Below are 20136 nucleotides of genomic sequence, written 5' to 3' on the forward strand. Positions count from 1 at the left end.
TTTACGTTCAACCAATCCCCTATTGAGTGACTGTTAGTTTTTTCCCTAGCCTTTTGTAATTATAAGTAATGTTATAGTGAAAAGGCTTGTGAAGAAGTCATTTCACATGTTTTTGCCATTGTACCTTTGGAATAGGTTCCTTGAAGTGGAATTGCTGGATTAGAGTTTAAATATAAATTATTTTATTATGCTGAATATTACCATATTCTCCTCCATGGGGCCCATACTTTTTTTTTTTTTTTACTGTGATAAAGAACACATAAAATTTACCATCTTAATCATTTTTAAGTATACAGTCAGTAGTGTTAAGTGTATTCACATTGTTTCAAAACAGATTTCTAGAACTTTTTCATCTTGCAAAACTAAAATTCTATACCAATTGAAAAACAATGCCCCCTTCTCCCTCCCCCCTCCTGCCTCTAGTAACCACCATTCTTCTTTCTGTTTCCATGATTTTGACTGCTCTGGATAGCTCATATAAATAGAATCATAAAGAGTATTTGTCATTTTGTGACTGGCTTTATCACTCAGCCAGGTTCATTCATGTTGTAGCACATGACGGGATTTCCTTTTTAAAGGCTGAATAATATTCCATTGTGTGTATATTCCACATTTTCTTTATCTGTTCAACTGCAGATGGACGTGTGGGCTGCTTCCACCTTTTGGCTATTGTGAAGAACGCTGCTGTGGGTTTGAGTGTATAAATATATTTGTCTGAGTTCTTGCTTTCAGTTTTTGAGGGTATATACCCAGAAGTGGAATTGCTGAATCATATGGGAATTGATTGTTTAATTTTTTTAGCAACTGCCATACTGTTTTTCATAGTGACTGCATCATTTTATATCCCCATGCACAGTGTACAAGAGTTCCAGTTTCTCCACATCCTTGTCAGCACTTATTATTTTCTTCTTTTAATAGTAGCCATCCTAGTGGGTATGAGGTGATTTTTCATATGGTTTTGATTTGTCGTTCTCTAGATTTTGAGCATTTTTTTCATGTGCTTTTTGGCTATTTGTATATCTTCTTTGGAGGACTGTTTATTCAGGCCGTTTGCCCATTTTTTAATTGAATTATTTGATTTTTGTTTTGTTGAATTATTCTTTATCTATTCTGGGTATTAACCACGTATCAGATATATAGTTTGCAATTATTTTCCCCAATTTCATAGGTTGTCTTTTAGCATATAAAATTTAAAAAATTTTGACAGAGTCCAATTTATCATTTTCTTTGGTTTGCTGTGCTTTAGGTGTCGTACATAAGAAATCATTGCTTAATCCAAGGTCAGTGAAGATTTATGACTGTGATTTCTTTTAAGACTTTTATAGTTTTAGCTTTTACATTTAGGTCTTTGATCCATTTTGAGTTAATTTTTGTGTATGATGTTAGGTAGGGGTACAAATTCGTTCTTTTGCATGTGGATATTTACTTGTCCCAGCCCCATTTGTTAAAACAAACTCTAGATCTTTTTAGTCTATGCATCTCTTGTTTTTTACTTTTAATGTAGAATATTGCGGTTATGCCCAGAAACAGTATAATGGATTTACATATACCCATCATACAAAAATTATAAAAATTCTGTCATTCTTACATTTGATCTTCTACCCCCAAAACAATAACTCTTTTTCCCCTTACCATGCTTTAAGGCAAATCTAAGACCTTTTATCACTTTGTACATTAGTAGTTTATGTATCTCTTACAGAGAAAGACTTTATAAACATAACTACACTACTATTATTACACCCTACAAAATTACCAATTATTCCTTACCCAGTACTTGCTTAATTTTATCTGATTGCTAGTTGCTGCCTTAGGTTGATACATATCTTGTTTCTTATAATGTGCAGTGTAAAGCTTTTTTATTTTACATGCCATTTGTCTTGGGTCATTTTGTCATTTATATGGGTCATTTTGTTCTTTAGGATCTCCATAATCATGGATTTAGCTCATTGTATCTTCATGTTGTCATTTAACATGTACCTTGATCCCCCTTATTTTTGTAAACATATAATTAAATCTAGAAGCTTGATTAGATTTAGAGGTGTTTTGTTTGTTTTAAGGCAAGAGACTTCATAGGTGGTACTGAGAAAATTTTGTTGCATCTGTCAGGAAGCACTTCATGTTTCATTGTTCTACCTTTTAGTGATGTTAACGTTGATCATTGAGTTCAACTTGATCCTTCCATCTTAAAGTTCTCCATCCACTTTTTACCTTACGGTTTTAGCAGCTATTGATGGTCATTGCCTAGATTCATTATTTAACCAGGGATTGGAAAATGGTGATTTTCTAAGTCTATAATTTCTTATGCACTTACTAGCTGTGACTATTCTCTAAGGAAAAAGTTGCCTTCATCATCTCTTTGGTTTCCCCGAAATACTGTTCATATCAGAAAGGCAGGATAAATGCTTGATTCTTTCTATTTATTTGACAATTTTCAGAATAATGAGTTGTGCCTTAGCAACCTCAAAAATTCTTTTTTCTTTTTTGAGTGTCATTATGAACTCATGAGTGTTTATTTTTTAATTTATTTTTTATAAATTTATTTTTATTTATTTATTTTTGGCTGCGTTGGGTCTTCATTGCTGTGCGTGGGCTTTCTCTAGTTGCGGCGAGCGGGGGCTACTCTTCATTGCAGTGCGTGGGCTTCTCAGTGCAGTGGACTCTCTTGTTGCGGAGCACAGGCTCTAGGTGCACAGGCTTCAGTAGTTGTGGCACGTGGGCTCAGTAGTTGTGGCACGTGGGCTCAGTAGTTGTGGCTTGTGGGCTCTAGAGCGCAGGCCCAGTAGTTGTGGCGCATGGGCTTAGTTGCTCCATGGCATGTGGGATCTTCCCGGGCCAGGGCTTGAACCCATGTCCCCTTCATTGGCAGGTGGATTCTTAACCACTGCACCACGAGGGAAGTCCGTTTATGTTTTTGATGTTTTTCAATCACTGCAGTCACCATTCTTGTATCTGCTCAAATTGTTTCATCTTTGGCAAATGAGAATTCTTTCACTTGTCTCTGTATTCCTTTTGGCTTGTTAGTAGTAGTACTGTTAACATTTTTGCTTCCTGATTTGACAAGATGCCCCAAGTTCATTGTGCATAATTTCCTGTGCCAGACCAGGAATAAGCCATTTCTTCAGGGAGCTCTTATTTCTTTTAGTGGCATATGATGTTTAGACTTCACAATCTGGAGGCAGGGGTTCTCATGGCTACTGAGTTATCATTGCTTTTAAGCCTTTTCAGGCCGATCCTCATGCCAAATTTTCTATCATAATTTGATTGTCTGATACTTGTTACGTAGTTGATTCCTAGGGGCATTTCTTGGGAACAATATATTCTTTGAGTTCTGTGTGTTCATAACTGTTTCCTTTAGCCTTGAAGGTTACTTTGGCTTGATAGAACACGCTTGGCTCACATTTCCCTGGATACTTAAATATTCAGTAAGCTGTTTGTGCCAATGTCTGTTCCCAGTCTGATTTTTTTCCCCTTATGTATAATTTGGACTTTCTGCACATACGTCCAGTGAAATTTTTTTCCCTTTAAAATTCAGTAGCTTTACTAGACTGTGTTTTGGCATTAACCTTCTTCTGAGTTGTTTTCCCAGATATGTAGTATACCATTTCAACCTGCAGGTTTAGTCCTTTTTTAATTTCCAGAAATTATTTTCTTGAATTATAGTGGCTAATATTTGTTCCATCTCATAGCTTTGGGGTTTTTATTGGCGGCCTTTTATAATATGTATTTTATATTTACTTTGTCTTTTATCACTTTTAATTTCTAAATTTCTTCTTAATTTTTTTCATTTTTCCCTTTATTTTTTCTCCCTTAATTTTATGTTGTTTTCGCTCATGTCTCTTCTACTTGAATCTTCATTTCTTTTCCTTTAATTTCTGTTCCTTTTCTGAATTTGCTCAGATTTCTTTTTATGTCTCTCTGTTGCCTAGCTCTCTCATTTATAAGGTTTTCTAATTATGATTTATGTTCTTTTAAAGCTTCTTTTTCTTACTTTCCTTTAGTTTGTTCTGTAATTAGGTTACAGCATTATCTCCTTTAGGCCATATTTTTCTGCAGTATCTTCATTTTCTACAGGTATGTTGTTCATGTTGTTATCCTTTTTTCTTACAATATCATTGTATTGGGTTTGATCAACAGACCTTTTCTGTGGCTTATGTTTATTTCCTATGCACTTTAAATGCATTTTGTAACATTAAAATTATATTAGCTCTGGTGATGTTAAGCTCTAAGTTGCAACCTATTATACTGTAAGCTGTTGTAAATTAGGTACGATTTTTTTTTTCTTAGCAGTGTGTTGGACTAAGGATAGTAGTCTGGGTCAACTGCCATTGACACCATGCTTGTCCTGAGGTCTAGCAATCTCAGTTATTGTAAATTATATTTGTGTTATAATATAATGCTTCTTTAATGTGTGGCTATTTCACTGGACATCTGTAATGGAAAGCTAAGTACTTTTTTTTACATGTACTAAACAGATTTTAGAACTGAGTTTGTGGGGTTTTTCCCCTCTTTCCAGCAAAGCAACCTAATTAATGTATAGGATTAGTAGTGTTACTTGGTGCTGGAATGTTTGTGTTAATTAGTTAGTCCTGATATGCTGCTGTGTTTCTTTTGTTTCAGGTTAAATGGAAACCACCCTTGGGAGCTGGATGCCTGTGTAGCCATTCTATCACATCAGTGAATTGCAATGAGTGGAGGAGGAGAGCAGCCAGATATCCTCAGTGTTGGAATCCTGGTCAAAGAAAGATGGAAAGTAGTGAGTATACATCAGGGAAAGAGAGGGGTGGGTGGGGGGAGGGGCTGCCTACATATGAGGGGGTAACTTTTGGTATCTTGATAAAACCATTTCATTAGGAAATAATACATATATTGCTTATGTGCCTAAAGCAGTTATTTTTGGTTCTTTTCCTATGATTAGGTTCTGTTTATGCCCTAATTCTTATTCTTGCTGCTTATAGGAGTAAATTTTCCTAAACTCTGATAGCTACTATTTTTTTTAAAAATTATCTATTCATTTATTTATTTTTGGCTGTGTTGGGTCTTTGTTGCCGCAGAAGGGCTTTCTCTAGTTGCGGCGAGTGGGAGCTACTCTTCGTTGCGCTGCACGGGCTTCTCATTGCGGTGGCTTGTCTTGTTGCAGAGCATGGGCTCTAGGTGCGCGGGCTTCAGTAGTTGTGGCACACGGGCTCAGTAGACGTGGCTCGCAGGCTCTAGAGTGCCGGCTCAGTAGTTGTGGTGCATGGGCTTAGTTGCTCCACAGCTTGTGGGATCTTCCCGGACCAAGGGTCAAACCCGTGTCTCCTGCACTGGCAGGTGGATTCTTAACCACTGCACCACCAGGGAAGTCCTCTGATAGCTACTATTGAGTAAGGTAAATAAAAGTATACTTAGGGAAAGAACAGTTGAAAAAAAAATACAGTACAGTGAACTGCCCTTTTTTATTTTTTAATATTTTATTAAGGAAAATTGTAAGTATACATTAAAATAGTGAGACTGTTATAAAGAACCTCCAGGTACTCATGCCCCAGCTTAAACAGTTATAGACTGATGGTCAATCTTGTTTCATCTCTTTAACTTCTCTCCCAAAACATTTTGAAGCAAATATTTTACCTTAGCATTTCTCTTTATGCACTTCAGTATATATCTCTAAAAGATAGACTTCTTCTTAAAATATAATCATAATATCATTATCACTTCTAGAAAAGCAATAATTTCTTAATATCATTAGGTATCCTTCCAACTTTCACGTTTTCCTAATTGTTTTGTAAATTATTTTTAACAGTTGAATCAACCAAATCCAAGTAAAGTCTGGATATTGCAGTTGGTTTACATCACTTAAGTTTCGTTTAATTTCTAGGTTCCTCTTCATCTCTCTTTTTTTCCTTACAGTTTATTTATTAACGAAACTAGGTTATTTGCCTGTAGAATTTTCCAGTTTGGATTTTTTCTATTGCTTCCATGTGGTGTTAACATGTTTCTCTGTCCCATGTATTTTATGTAAACAGTTAGTTATTTAGAGAGGCTTGATGGATCTGACTTCAGGTTTGTTTATTGAAGTAGGGGCATTTCTTTTTTCATAAAGAGTATTGTGAACTTTGGATGGGAGGCATATAATGTCTTATTGCCCATCATTTTTTGTGATGTTAGCACTATTGATCATCATTGTCTAGGTCTGTTAATTCATTAGGGATTGCAGACTGGTGATAGTCTATCATTCCTTCATTTATTAGTTGAAGTACATCTATGAAGAGAAATTTCCTATCATTAACTATCTGACTACCCTGAGATACAGTTTGAATAGGAATACAGGATAAATGCTTGATTCTTTTCTTAATTCACCAGTTTTCAAAATAATGAATTGGTTCCCTAGTATCTTCTAAAAGTGACCAATGAGGGCTTCCCTGGTGGTGCAGTGGTTGAGAGTCCACCTGCCGATGCAGGGAACATGGGTTCATGCCCCGGTCCGGGAAGATCCCACATGCCGCGGAGCGGCTCGGCCCGTGAGTCATGGCCGCTGAGCCTGCGCATCCAGTCTGTGCTCCGCAATGGGAGAAGCCACAACAGTGAGAGGCCGGCGTACCGCAAAAAAATAAAAAATAAATAATAAATAAATAAATAAAAGTGACCAATGAAATTTTTAAAAATATAATTAAGAATTCATGGATTTAAGCATATTTAATGTGTTTCAGTCCACATTAGTTATCATTCTTATTGATTCTAGTTATCATTCTTACTGATGTGCAAATTGTATCATTTGACTGAGGGGACATTCTTCAGGTTGTCTCCTGAGTGCTTTTAACATGATCCTAATAGTCTTTTGATGGCTTCCTTGCCCTAGACTTGGAATCTGCCATCTTCCCTCCTATGAAAGAAGCTATTTTTGTTTTGGATATATTTAAATATATTTTATGGCTATCCAGTCTTTGGTAACCAAAGTTTTGTTCCATTAGCAGGTTTAGCAAAGCTATTTAATAGTTTCCTTAGTCTATCAACAGATTGGAAAAAGAAGATTCTTCCTTTAGAAATAAAAATTTTGTTTCTATGGTACAGTGTTTTACTGATTAGGCAAATCAGTAGGCTTTGAAATTTTACTTGAGGAAATATAAGAAAAGAACCTTTTCATCATCATGGACTGGTGCAGGGAGATTCCAGCAATTGGTAATCTTTAATGTAAGTCAGGCATGAGTGTTTCTTTGGTGGGAGCTTTGTGTTAAGTGCTGTGGTAAAGGTTGGCTTTCTTCAGTAGACATATCAAAAGGTGACAAATGAAGCTACGTCTGGCATAGTTGCTTTGTCCTGGTAATGAGAGCTAATAAATGTATGGAGCATGTCCCCCAAATTTGAGAGTCATAGTGGCATTTTTAGTAAAAAATTACAGGCTCATTGTTAAGGATGGTGTTTTGGTTATCTACTGTTATATAACAACTGCATCAAAACTTAGAGGCTTAAAACAGTCATTTATTTTGCTCTGCCTGGGTGGTTTGTCTCATAGCCATGTGGCACTAGCAGGTTTGGGGATTGGAAGGTCCACTTCCAGATGGCTTCTTTGGTGCCTGGGGTCCTTAGTTCCCTTACCCCCAAACTGGTGGCCCATTTTCTAGGACCTCTCTACCGGGCTATGGCTTCTCAGGATGGACACACTTTTTACATGGTGGCTGGCTCTTGAGAGTGTTCGGTTGGTTAAAGTAGTCACAAGATCCACCTAGGTTTAAGAGGGTGGGGAAATGGACTGTGCCTCTTGATGGGGGAGTGGCGGGGTCACATAAGAGCAAAAAGGATGGGCACTATTTTGTGGCCATCTTTAGGAAATACAGTCTGCCACAGTCTTACCTCTATTCTTTCCCTAGTCTGCATATCACCATCGTACTAAATTACCTCTGTCTCTTTGCCGTATAAACATTGGTGATGTCTTAGGGTTTTGTTAAGCTCAATAAAAAAAAAAATTCATGCTCTATTATTGTTCAAATGATTTTATATGAATAGACCAAGGAGCAAAATCATTTATTTCAGGTTAGAATTTTTGGTCTGTTGTTTGGTAAGGTTCTTTGTGAGGTAAAAACATGAAGCCAACTCGCATCAGAGTCCATAATTAGAAAGATGTCTCTTTGGTACTGTTTATGACTTTTTAGAGTTACACAGTCTTTGTTTAATGGACAAAATATAAATAATCATAAGATTATTATGATTGGGCCCCAGGCAGGGGCCAAAAAAGAGAATTTATTTAACTGAAATTAAGTTCTGGAACTTTTTTTAGTCCCAAACTCATATCAGAGTTTCTCGTGGTATCTCTTCCCATCACCAAACCAGAATAAGGAAGGATTATGGCTCATGTATACAAAGCAGTAAATAGTTATTTAGCAATAATTATATACTTACCACTTTGCCAAATGCTATGGGGGAAGTAAAAAATAGAAGGAGTGGCCCTCTCTTTGAAGAAGATTAGTTTCATTGTAGGGGGATAGGGCATTGACAATGGACAGTTAAACAGTATGAGTTGAAACACTGTATAGTGTATTACTACAGGTCATACCTGAGGTATTTATAGTAAAATGATTAATTAAATGATTAAGCACATAATTCCTGTAGAAATTTGGAAGAGATAAAGGAATCAACCTAGATGCAGAAATCAGTACAGACCATGTGGGGAAAGAAGTAGGACTTGAGGTGAGGCCTCTGGGGTGGTTAAGATTTAGGACCCTGTGCCTCCAGTGATGACTTCCTACATTATATCACATCCTGGCTGCTTGATAACGTGCTAAGGAGAAGACTGAGTTTCAGGAAATGGAAGAAGGCTAATGTCATACTGTATCTAGGTTGAAGTATATCACCTCCCCCCTCCCACCCCAGTTTCTCACAGCTCTACAGTTCCAGTGTCACTAGCTCTTCAGAACTTGCTTTTATTTTATTTTATTATTATTATTAGTTTTTTCTTTTGTGGTACGCGGGCCTCTCACTGTTGTGGCCTCTCCCGCTGCGGAGCACAGGCTCCGGACGCGCAGGCTCAGCGGCCATGGCTCACGGGCCCAGCTGCTCCGTGGCATGTGGGATCCTCCCGGACCGGGGCACGAACCCGTGTCCCCTGCATCGTTAGGCGGACTCTCAACCACTACGCCACCAGGGAAGCCCTATTTTATTATTTTTTTAAACTTTTTATTTTATATTGGAGTGTAGTTAATTAACATAGAACTTGCTTTTAATACTCAAAGATCCCGATATTCCCCAGTTAAGCTAACACATTTTATTAGGGAGAATATTAAGTGTTTGATGAAAGTATTTATTTATTTATTTATCTATCTATCTATCTATCTGTCCCACGTGGCTTGCAGGGTCTTAGTTCCCCAACCAGGGATTGAACCCCAGGCCACGGCAATGAAAGCACGAGCCCCCAACCACTGGACTGCCAGGGAATTCCCTGATGAAAATATTTAATTTGATTAGAGTTTACTATTATTTGAGCATATGGATATATAGTGAACACTGGAATAGTTTAGAACAGGAGCTGTTCTGTGGAGCCTGTTCAGTGCCTCAGAAAGGAGGGTAAATGGTGCTGAGAGGGCTGGGCTCTGGCTGCCCCTGTCCCTTCTCCAACCTCCCCACATATATATCTCAATCAGGTTCCAGATAAGATTTCAGTTGGCAGAAAGATTTTATGGATTTAAAAAGTCTTCAAATGATTGCCTTAGAATTAGAATAAATAGGGTTGTTGAGGGGTATTTGTGGGAAGTGAAGCTTTCAGATATTGTGTCTTTTATGATACTTCTGATGCTGGCTGTAGGCCAGATTTTAAAATTGTTTGTGGCTGAAATAAAATGAGTACTTTTTGTGGACAAAACTGTGAGAAGGGCTTCCCTGGTGGCGCAGTGGTTGAGAGTCCGCCTGCCAATGCAGGGGACACGGATTCATGTCCCGGTCCGGGAAGATCCCACATGCCACAGAGCGGCTAGGCCTGTGAGCCATGGCAGCTGAGCCTGCGCGTCCGGAGCCTGTGCTCCGCAGCGGGAGAGGCCACAACAGTGAGAGGCCCGTGTACCACAAAACAAACAAACAAACAAACAAAAAACTGTGAGAAAAGATTTTGATGTTATTTCTAGGTATTTGTTCTTGGCATATGCCTAGTTAACAATGTTGAGATCTTTTATCATAAAATAGGGATAGGCAAATTATATATTATTTTCTAAATATAAGAGATGAATTAGTTTCTAATTAGAATCTTCTAGTAATTTTGTGTGTATGTATTCTTATTTTATTTCCCATGCAGTTGAGGAAGATTGGGGGTGGGGGCTTTGGAGAAATTTACGATGCCTTGGACATGCTTACCAGGGAAAATGTTGCACTGAAGGTGGAATCAGCTCAACAACCAAAACAAGTTCTGAAAATGGAAGTTGCTGTATTGAAAAAACTACAAGGTAAGCTTCTTGTATGATATACCAAACAGTTTATAATTTATTGTTACCTTTGTGAACCTCAGTTACATTCTCTAACTATCAATTGAATATTCTGGTGTCAGCTTGGTTTAAACATGCTGAACGTTTTTCTTATGGAAATTTTATCACTAGTAGTTGTAGAAATACTGATTGCTTAGAGTAATTGGACTTTGGGAATTCCTTTTCATGGTGAGCAAGGATGAGAGAGAGTGAAAAACCTGAAACATTCTGCTTTAGAAAGTGTTTTCATAATGTCTGTTATGGTAAAACTTGCCTTTTTAAAAAAAATAGCCAAACATGAATACCTCTGAGTTGTTTCTACTTATGTTTTTGGATGTTAAACATGCTTTAATCCCATTAAGGAAGCTGCCTTCAAATCACACTGAAGGATGGATTAAAAATAATAGTATTTGTTATATGTTGATTTCATTAGCTTCAGTTTAATCGAATAACTCTTTCTGGCCCTGTCATCATTTTTGAGGTCCATTTTATGACTTGGATCCCTATTGTTTTACCACAAGCATAAATAACTATTTTTCCGACATCAATCAAGTGATTAAAACCCTGAATACATGGCTAGTTTGATTCATCTTTGTATTTTCAGTTTATGACATAATCTGGTATTACTGATATTTAATATTTAACTGTTTTATCTGAATCAAAATTAAATAGGGGTGATTAGCACATTAAATGATCTTGTTAAGCTCTAGAAGGTTTGATATTGCTATGGGACATTCATTAGCATCTAAAGGAATTTAGTACTAACATAGAGAGCAAAGGAAGTTGCTCTAATTGGTAGAAATAACTTTAGTTGGTAGAAATAGCAAGGACAAAATGCTGTGTATACTCTGGTTTCTCTTCAGATTGAATAAATCTTTCGCCTTTTACTAAAAAAAAAAGTGCTATGTAGCTTAGGACTCTCAAATTCACGGCTGTGCAGTCTCTAGGGTGAATGTGCTGTCTTTGTGAATCACTGATGTGATGATGTCTGGAATTCTAGTAAATAAATTTCTGTTAATGAAATGTGTATTATGTATTCTGGCAACATCTATTCTTTTAATCATTGCTCTGCCTTAAGCTTTCTCATTGTCCGAGTTTCTCTACTAGTTGGCTCATTTCATTAGAGCATGATGCTAATAAAATTATAGCTCTGTTTAATAGTTACTTTTAGCTTAAACTTAGCTTTCCTAAAACATGGAAAATCAGGAAGACAGTGGATAGATCAGCACCCATTGTCACTACTAGAAAAAATGGATGACTGGAGAAGAAAGGATAGAGGAAAGGATGGTGTTCTCTTTTTCTCACCTTTTCTGCTTTTTCCCTATTTCTTTCGAGCTGTTTCCAGCTCAGTGACATAGGGGCCACAAACAGGTGCAGCTGGAGCTACCTCTTCGTGGTTTGCACGGATCCCAAGAGATCTGTTTTACTTTCAGCTAAGTCCATAAAGGGTATGTCAACATCAGCTTGGCTTGGACGGTGCTGCTTCACCTGTCTTTCTCCTACTTGGTCCTGAGGAGATGCTTCCAGATGAGGCAGGATACAGCTTTGTAGCCCTTTCAGTAAGTTCTCCTGCCTATTTTGGCCATGGTTTACTTAGCATTGTATGTGATAAAGCTTGAAGAACAGTTTAGTACCTTTTAATGGGTGAATTAGAGATCCTTGGATGTTGAGTCTGTCCTTTGCTTCTTATTTTATCTTTCGTACTATTACCTAAAATGTTCTTCTTTCTTGCTTATTACCACGTGACATCCTATGCCTCAGGACTCTTCACTTTCCAAAATAAGTAGATTTTTAATCTTTTGGTCTGTATTTCAATGGACAGCCCTTGACTTTCTTTTCTTGGCTTTCTGACTGTGCCTTCTGCATACTTATGCCTCACAATTTCTTTTTGTTGAAGGTGCTTTGGAATCTGTACACTTAGAGAACATTTTTATGGGGCTGAGCTGCTTGCTTCTGCCTGCCTGTTGGCATAATGATTTTCTTACTCAGTGACCCCAATAAAAAGACTAAATGTGCAAGGAAAAGGACCAGAGGCTAGCCCTTTATAGGATTGGTTGGTTTAAAGTTGATGTTTAAAGTTGATGTTCAGTTTTTGATAACTGGTATAGGATTTGTTTCTTTGTTTTTTTTGTTTTTTTTGTTTTTTTGCGGTACGCGGGCCTCTCACTGTTGTGGCCTCTCCCGTTGCGGAGCACAGGCTCCGGACGCACAGGCTCAGCAGCCATGGCTCACGGGCCCAGCTGCTCCGCGGCATGTGGGATCTTCCCGGACCGGGACACGAACCCGTGTCCCCTGCATCAGCAGGCGGACTCTCAACCACTGCGCCACCAGGGAAGCCCTGTTTCTTTGTCTTTTTATGATGAATTTAGCCTGAACCCTAAGTTTTGTTTCTTTTAAAAATCAATCCCCCTATTTAAAATTCTCATAATGTCTTTTCCTGGATTCCTTCAGTTCTGAGTTTTCTCCCAGTCTTTCCTGTACTTAACAATCCTAGATTCCCTCGGCTCGTGCATAACTCTCATAGTAGTATGTTCCTTTCTCATTGGCCCTAAAGTGCGAAGGCCTTAGCATTTTACCTCATCTTTCCTCCTTTTTTTTTTTTTTTTCTTCTTTCCTTCTGAATGACCTTCCCCACACTACTATAAGAGATAACTCTCTTTTCAAAGCTCTCTGAAATATTCTGGATGTATATCCTACAATTCTCTATTGAATCAAGCTAAACTCCTGAATTATACTTGGGTTTTACAAATGAGTCTGAATGTTTTAGTCACTGCTCAACTAGACCACTTGTCTATAGGCCTCTTAGGTAGTACTTCTATACTGTTATTCTCTGAAGTTTCCTTATTAAATAGAACTGTAAAACTTATTAAGCTTTTCCTTTTATCAATATCATTGTTCAGAGCTACATCTCTATATAACCATTTATTTGTGTTTCTTCGCTCAGTTTATGACTATACTATCTTCAAATCTTTGTTTTCAATTTATTTGCTTTGACACTGTGCAAAGCGTTATTGCCTCCCTACTCTGTTAGATTCTTTTTTCTCTCTTCTCTCCCATCTTAATAAATATTTTATAGGGACATTCTACCAATCTTTACTTCTCCATTTTTATGGTCTCTTGAACTCTATCTCACCGCACCACTCTTTTTTTTTTCATTTTAATAAATAAGTTTTATTTGCAGTGCTGGTACAAGAGGGGAAAAAAACCCTTTTGTCCTGTGATTCCAAATCTGATCGCTAGTAATTCTGCAGTACCTACCATCAATACTTTTTTTTTTTTTTTTTTGCTGTACACAGGCCTCTCACTGTTGTGGCCTCTCCCATTTCGGAGCACAGGCTCCGGACGCGCAGGCTCAGTGGTCATGGCTCACGGGCCCAGCTGCCCCGCGGCATGTGGGGTCTTCCCGAACCGGGGCACGAACCCATGTCCCCTGCATCGGCAGGCGGACTTTCAACCACTGCGCCACCAGGGAAACCCCATCAATAGTTTTTAAAAAGATAGATTTCCTTTCCAATCTTAACAAAATTTTATACATGTCTAGAGTCCTGCAGTGAGACAGGCAAATCTTAAATTTGTTTTTTTCCCCTAAATTTTTATTATGAAAAATCTTAAATATACATAAAAATATAATTGTATAATGAGCATTCATGTACCCGTTACTCAGCTTCGGTAAGTATCAGTGTTTGGCCAGGCTTGTTGCATCTATATCCTACATTTTTTCCCAGCTTGCTGAAGTATTTCAAAAGAAATCCTAGGCATCATATCATCTGTAAATACTTCAGTATGGGTCTTTATCTAATAGATAAGGTCTCCATTTTTATTTTTTAATGAAAATAGTCTTTATTTCAGAGTTATGAATTACAGGCCAGTAGGAAATCTGTTGGGTTGAGGTTGGGGCAGGGGTGTTTGGAAACATATCAAAAATTGACAGACATTACTTTGCCTGTAAGAGCTTTGTTGATGGTTGATGATTTTGTGAATCCATTAAATTATATCTATTGGAATATAGAAAGTCTTAGTCACTTATTCCCTACCAAGAAAAAAAAAATGATATGAGAAGTAGCTTATGTTAAACATTAGGAAAATTTGGGGAAATCTGCATTATTGAGAAAGTGAAATTACTATGGAAACTCTTCAGGTGACCAGTTTTAAGAATGGATTGGAGAATCTCATTGGAGAGGAAGCCCATGTTCCAGTGTTTCTTTTTTTAATTAATAGACTTTACTTTTTGGTACTGGTTTAGGTTTACAGAAAAAATGAGCAGTTTCTACAGTTTCCTCTATTAATAAACCCCATCTACAGTTTTCTCTATTAATAACATCTTGCATTAGTGTAGTACATTTGTTACAATTGGTGAACCAGTATTGATACATTATTATTAACTAAAGTCCATAATTTACATTAGGGGACTCCTTTATTAATAACATAAACACTATAGTCTAAAACACCTAAGGAAAATAAGTTATTTCTCAGTACCATATAAAATCTAGCAGCCAGTGTTTAATTTCTCCCGCTATCTCAAAAATATCCTTTTACCATTGAGTTGTTGAAATCAAGTTTCACGTCACATGGTAGGGACATTGCATTTGGTTGACATCTCTCTTAAGTCTCTCTTAATATGTAAGAGTCCCCCCTCCCCTTTTTTTTTCTTTTAAATTTTGGCCTTGCCATTTATTTGTTGAGAAATGAAGTTCTTAGTTTGATAGAATAGTCCACATTCTGGATTTCATTGATCACATCCTTGCAGTGCTGTTCCTCTATCCTCCACATTTCCTGTGAACTTGTAGTTAGACCCAGAGGCTTTTTAAAAAAATAAATTTAATTATTTTTAAATAAACTGCGTTGGGTCTTCATTGCTGCGTGCGGGCTTTCTCTAGTTGTGGAGACTGGGGGCTACTCTTCGTTGCGGTGTGCGGGCTTCTCATTACGGTGGCTTCTCTCGTTGTGGAGCACGGGCTCTAGGTGCACGGGCTTCAGTGGTTGCGGCTCGCAGGCTTTAGAGCTCAGGCTCAGTAGTTGTGGCACATGGGCTTAGTTGCTCCGCGGCATGTAGGATCTTCCCGGACCAGGGATCAAACCTGTGTCCCCTGCTTTGGCAGGTGGATTCTTAATCACTCTGCCACCAGGAAAGTCCTGAGTACATTGTCTTGATCCATTGTTTCTACAGGGGTTGCAAAATGGTGATTTTTCTAATTCTCTTATTCCTTCCAAATTTCTGAATTGGAATTATTCTACAGAGTAGAACTTTATTTCATTAGCTGTTTGTTTCCCCTGAAATAATAGTTACTACAAGAAGGGTAGGATAAAGGCTTGAATTTTTTCCTTTTTATTTACCAATTTTTAGAATACCAAGTTGTGCCCTTTTGTGAATAGTGAAGTGTTTTTCGTTTGTTTTAAAATTTTATTTTATTTATTTTTTTATACAGCAGGTTCTTATTAGTCATCCATTTTATACACATCAGTGTATACATGTCAATACCAATCTCCCAATTCATCACACCCCCACCCCCTGCCGCTTTCCCCCCTTGGTGTCCATACGTTTTTTCTCTACTTCTGTGTCTCAGTTTCTGCTCTGCAAACCAGTTCATTTGTACCATTTTCTAGGTTCCACATATATGCGTTAATATACGATATTTGTCTTTCTCTTTCTGACTTACTTCAGTCTGTATCACAGTCTGTAGATGCATCCATGTCTCTACAAACGACCCAATTTCGTTCCTTTTTATGGGTGAGTAATATTCCATTGTATACATGTACCACATCTTTATCTATTCATCTGTAGATGGGCATTTAGGTAGCTTCCATGACCTGGCTGTTGTAAATAGTGCTGCAATGAACATTGGGGTGCATGTGTCTTTTTTTTTTCTTTATTTTTGGCTGCATTGGTCTTCATTGCTGTGCACAGGCTTTCGCTAGTTGCGGCAAGTGGGGGCTACTCTTTGATGTGGTGCGCGAGCTTCTCACTGAGGTGGCTTCTCTTGTTGCAGAGCCTGGGCTATACGCGGGTGGGCTTCAATAGTTGTGGCACGCGAGCTGAGTAGTTGTGGCTCACGGGCTCTAGAGCGCAGGCTCCGTAGTTGTGGCGCACGGGCTTAGTTGCTCCACGGCATGTGGGATCTTCCCAGACCAAGGCGCGAACCCATGTCCCCTGCATTGGCAGGCGGATTCTTAAGCACTGCACCACCAGGGAAGTCCCTGCATGTGTCTTTTTGAATTATGGTTTTCTCTGGGATATGCCCAGTAGTGGGATTGCTGGGTCATATGGTAATTCTATTTTTCAGTTTTTAAGGAACCTCCATACTGTTCTCCATAGTGGCTGTATCAATTTACATTCCCACCAACAGTGCAAGAGGGTTCCCTTTTCTCCACACCCTCTCCAGCATTTGTTGTTTGTAGATGTTCTGATGATGCCCATTCTAACTGGTGTGAGGTGATACCTCATTGTAGTTTTGATTTGCATTTCTCTAACAATTAGTGATGTTGAGCAGCTTTTCATGTGCTTCTTGGCCATCTGTACGTGTTCTTTGGAGAAATGTTTATTTAGCTGTTCTGCCCATTTTGATTGGGTTGTTTGTTTTTTTAATATGGGGCTGCATGAGCTGTTTATATATTTTGGAGATTAATCCTTTGTCTATTGACTCGTTTGCAAATATTTTCTCCCATTCTGAGGGTTGTCTTTTCGTCTTGTTTATGATTTCCTTTGCTGTGCAAAAGCTTTGAAGTTTCATTAGGTCCCATTTGTTTATTTTTGTTTTTATTTCCATTACTCTAGGAGGTGGATCAAAAAATATCTTGCTGTGGCTTATGGCAAAGAGTGTTCTTCCTATGTTTTCCTCTAAGAATTTTATAGTGCCTGGTGTTACATTTAGGTCTTGAATCCATTTTGAGTTTATTTTTGTATATGGTGTTAGGGAGTGTTCTAATTTCATTCTTTTACATGTAGCTGTCCAGTTTTCCCAGCACCACTTGTTGAAGAGACTCTCTTTTCTCCATTGTATATCCTTGCCTCCTTTGTCATAGGTTAGTTGACCATAGGTGCGTGGGTTTATCTCCGGGCTTTCTATCCTGTTCCATTGATCAATATTTCTGTTTTTGTGCCAGTACCATATTGTCTTGATCACTGTAGCTTTGTAGTCTAGTCTGAAGTCAGAGTCTGACTCCTCCAGCTCTGTTTTTTTCCCTCAAGAATGCTTTGGCTCTTCGGGGTCTTTTGTGTCTCCATACAAATTTTAAGATTTTTTGTTCTAGTTCTGTAAAAAATGCCATTGGTAATTTGATCGGGATTGCATTGAATCTGTAGATTGCTTTGGGTAGTATAGTCATTTTCACAATATTGATTCTTCCAGTCGAAGAACATGGTATATCTCTCCATCTGTTGGTATCATCTTTAATTTCTTTCATCAGTGTCTTATAGTTTTCTGCATACAGGTCTTTTGTCTCCCTAGGTAGGTTTATTCCTAGGTATTTTATTCTTTTTGTTGCAGTGATAAATGGGAGTGTTTCTTTAATTTCCCTTTCAGACTTTTCATCATTAGTGTATAGGAATGCAAGAGATTTCCATGCATTAATTTTGTATCCTGCAACTTTACCAAATTCATTGATTAGCTCTAGTAGTTTTCTGGTGGCATCTGTAGGATTCTCTGTGTGTCGTATCATGTCATCTGCAAACAGTGCCAGTTTTACTTCTTCTTTTCCAATTTGGATTCCTTTTATTTCTTTTTCTTCTCTGATTGCTGTGGCTAGGACTTCCAAAACTATGTTAAATAATAGTGGTGAGAGTGGACATCCTTGTCTTCTCCCTGATCTTAAAGGAAATGCTTTCAGCTTTTCACCATTGAGAATGATGTTTGCTGTGGGTTTGTCATATATGGCCTTTATTATGTTGAGGTAGTTTCCCTCTATGCCCACTTTCTGGAGAGTTTTTATCATAAATGGGTGTTGAATTTTGTCAAAAGCTTTTTCTGCATCTATTGAGATGATCATATGGTTTTTATTCTTCAGTTTGTTAATATGGTGTATCACATTGATTGATTTGCATATATTGAAGAATCCTGAATCCCTGGGATAAATCCCACTTGATCATGGTGTATGATACTTTTAACGTGTTGTTGGATTCTGTTTGCTAGTATTTTGTTGAGGATTTTTGCATCTATATTCATCAGTGATATTGGTCTGTAATTTTTTTTTTTTTTTTTGTAGTATGTTTGTCTGCTATCTTTTGGTATCAGGGTGATGGTGGCCTCATAGAATGAGGTTGGGAGTGTTCCTTCCTCTGCAATTTTTTGGAAGAGTTTGAGAAGGATGGGTGTTAGCTCTTCTCTAAATGTTTGATAGAATTCACCTGTGAAGCCATCTGGTCCTGGATTTTTGTTTGTTGGAAGATTTTTAGTCACAGTTTCAATTTCCTAACTTGTGATTTGTCTGTTCATATTTTCTATTTCTTCCTGGTTCAGTCTTGGAAGGTTATACCTTTCTAAGAATTTGTCCATTTCTTCTAGGTTATCCATTTTATTGGCATAGAGTTGCTTGTAGTAGTCTCTTAGGATGCTTTGTATTTCTGTGGTGTCTGTTGCACCTTCTCCTTTTTCATTTCTAATTTTATTGATTTGAGTCCTCTCCCTCCTTTTCTTGATGAGTCTGGCTAATGGTTTATTAATTTTGCTTATCTTCTCAAAGAACCAGCTTTTAGTTTTATTGATCTTTGCTATTGTTTTCTTTGTTTCTACTTCATTTATTTCTGCTCTGATCTTTATGATTTCTTTCCTTCTGCTAACTTTGGGTTTTGTTTGTTCTTCTTTCTGTAGTTCCTTTAGTTGTAACATTAGATTGTTTATTTGAGATGTTTCTTGTTTCTCGAGATAGGCTTGTATAGGTATAAACTTCCCTCTTAGAACTACTTTTGGGGCATCCCATAGGTTTTGGATCTTTGTGTTTTCATTGTCATTTGTCTCTAGGTATTTTTTTATTTCCTTTTTGATTTCTTCAGTGCTCTCTTGGTTCTTTAGTGACGTATTGTTTAGCCTCCATGTGTTTGTGTTTTTTATGTTTTTTCCCCTATAATCGATTTCTAATCTCATAGCATTGTGGTCAGAAAAGATGCTTGATATGATTTCAATTTTCTTACATTTACTGAGGCTTGATTTGTGACACAAGGTATGATCTATCATGGAGAATGTTCTGTGTGCACTTGAGAAGAAAGTATAATCTGCTGTTTTTGGATGGAATGTCCTATAAATATCAATTAAATCTATTTAATTTATCAATTAAATCTGGTCTATTTTGTCATTTAAAGCTTGTGTTTCCTTATTTATTTTCATTTTGGATGATCTGTCCACTGGTGTAAGTGAGGTGTTAAAGTCCCCCACTATTATTGTGTTTCTGTCGATTTCCTCTTTTAGAGCTGTTAGCAGTTGCCTTATATATTGAGGTGCTCCTATGTTGGGTGCATATATAATTGTTATGTCTTCTTCTTGGATTGATCCCTTGATCATTATGTAGTGTCCTTCCTTGTCTCTTGTAACATTCTTTACTTTGAAGTCTATTTTATCTGATATAAGTTTTGCTACTCCAGCTTTCTTTTGATTTCCATTTGCATGGAATGTCTTTTTCCATCCCCTCACTTTCAGTCTGTATGTGTCCCTATGTCTGAAGTGGGTCTCTTGTAGACAGCTTATATATGGGTCTTGTTTTTGTATCCATTCAGCAAGCCTGTCTC

General features: G+C 37.6%; 1 protein-coding gene across 2 annotated transcripts in view; it reads left to right on the top strand.

The window, feature by feature from the left end:
- TTBK2 (tau tubulin kinase 2) overlaps positions 1–20136 on the top strand; it is a 137472-nt gene that overhangs the window by 29583 nt on the left and 87753 nt on the right. For both annotated transcript variants that reach the window (XM_029239127.1, XM_029239128.1), the window contains exons 2-3: positions 4618–4753; positions 10256–10403. In XM_029239127.1, the coding sequence (XP_029094960.1) occupies positions 4685–4753; positions 10256–10403 (217 nt within the window). In that variant the 5' untranslated portion in view covers positions 4618–4684. The remainder of the gene's footprint in view (positions 1–4617; positions 4754–10255; positions 10404–20136) is intronic.

This window comes from Monodon monoceros, unplaced genomic scaffold (genome assembly GCF_005190385.1).
Source record: "Monodon monoceros isolate NGI ecotype Baffin Bay Population unplaced genomic scaffold, NGI_Narwhal_1 Super_Scaffold_21, whole genome shotgun sequence".
NCBI lineage: Eukaryota > Metazoa > Chordata > Mammalia > Artiodactyla > Monodontidae > Monodon > Monodon monoceros.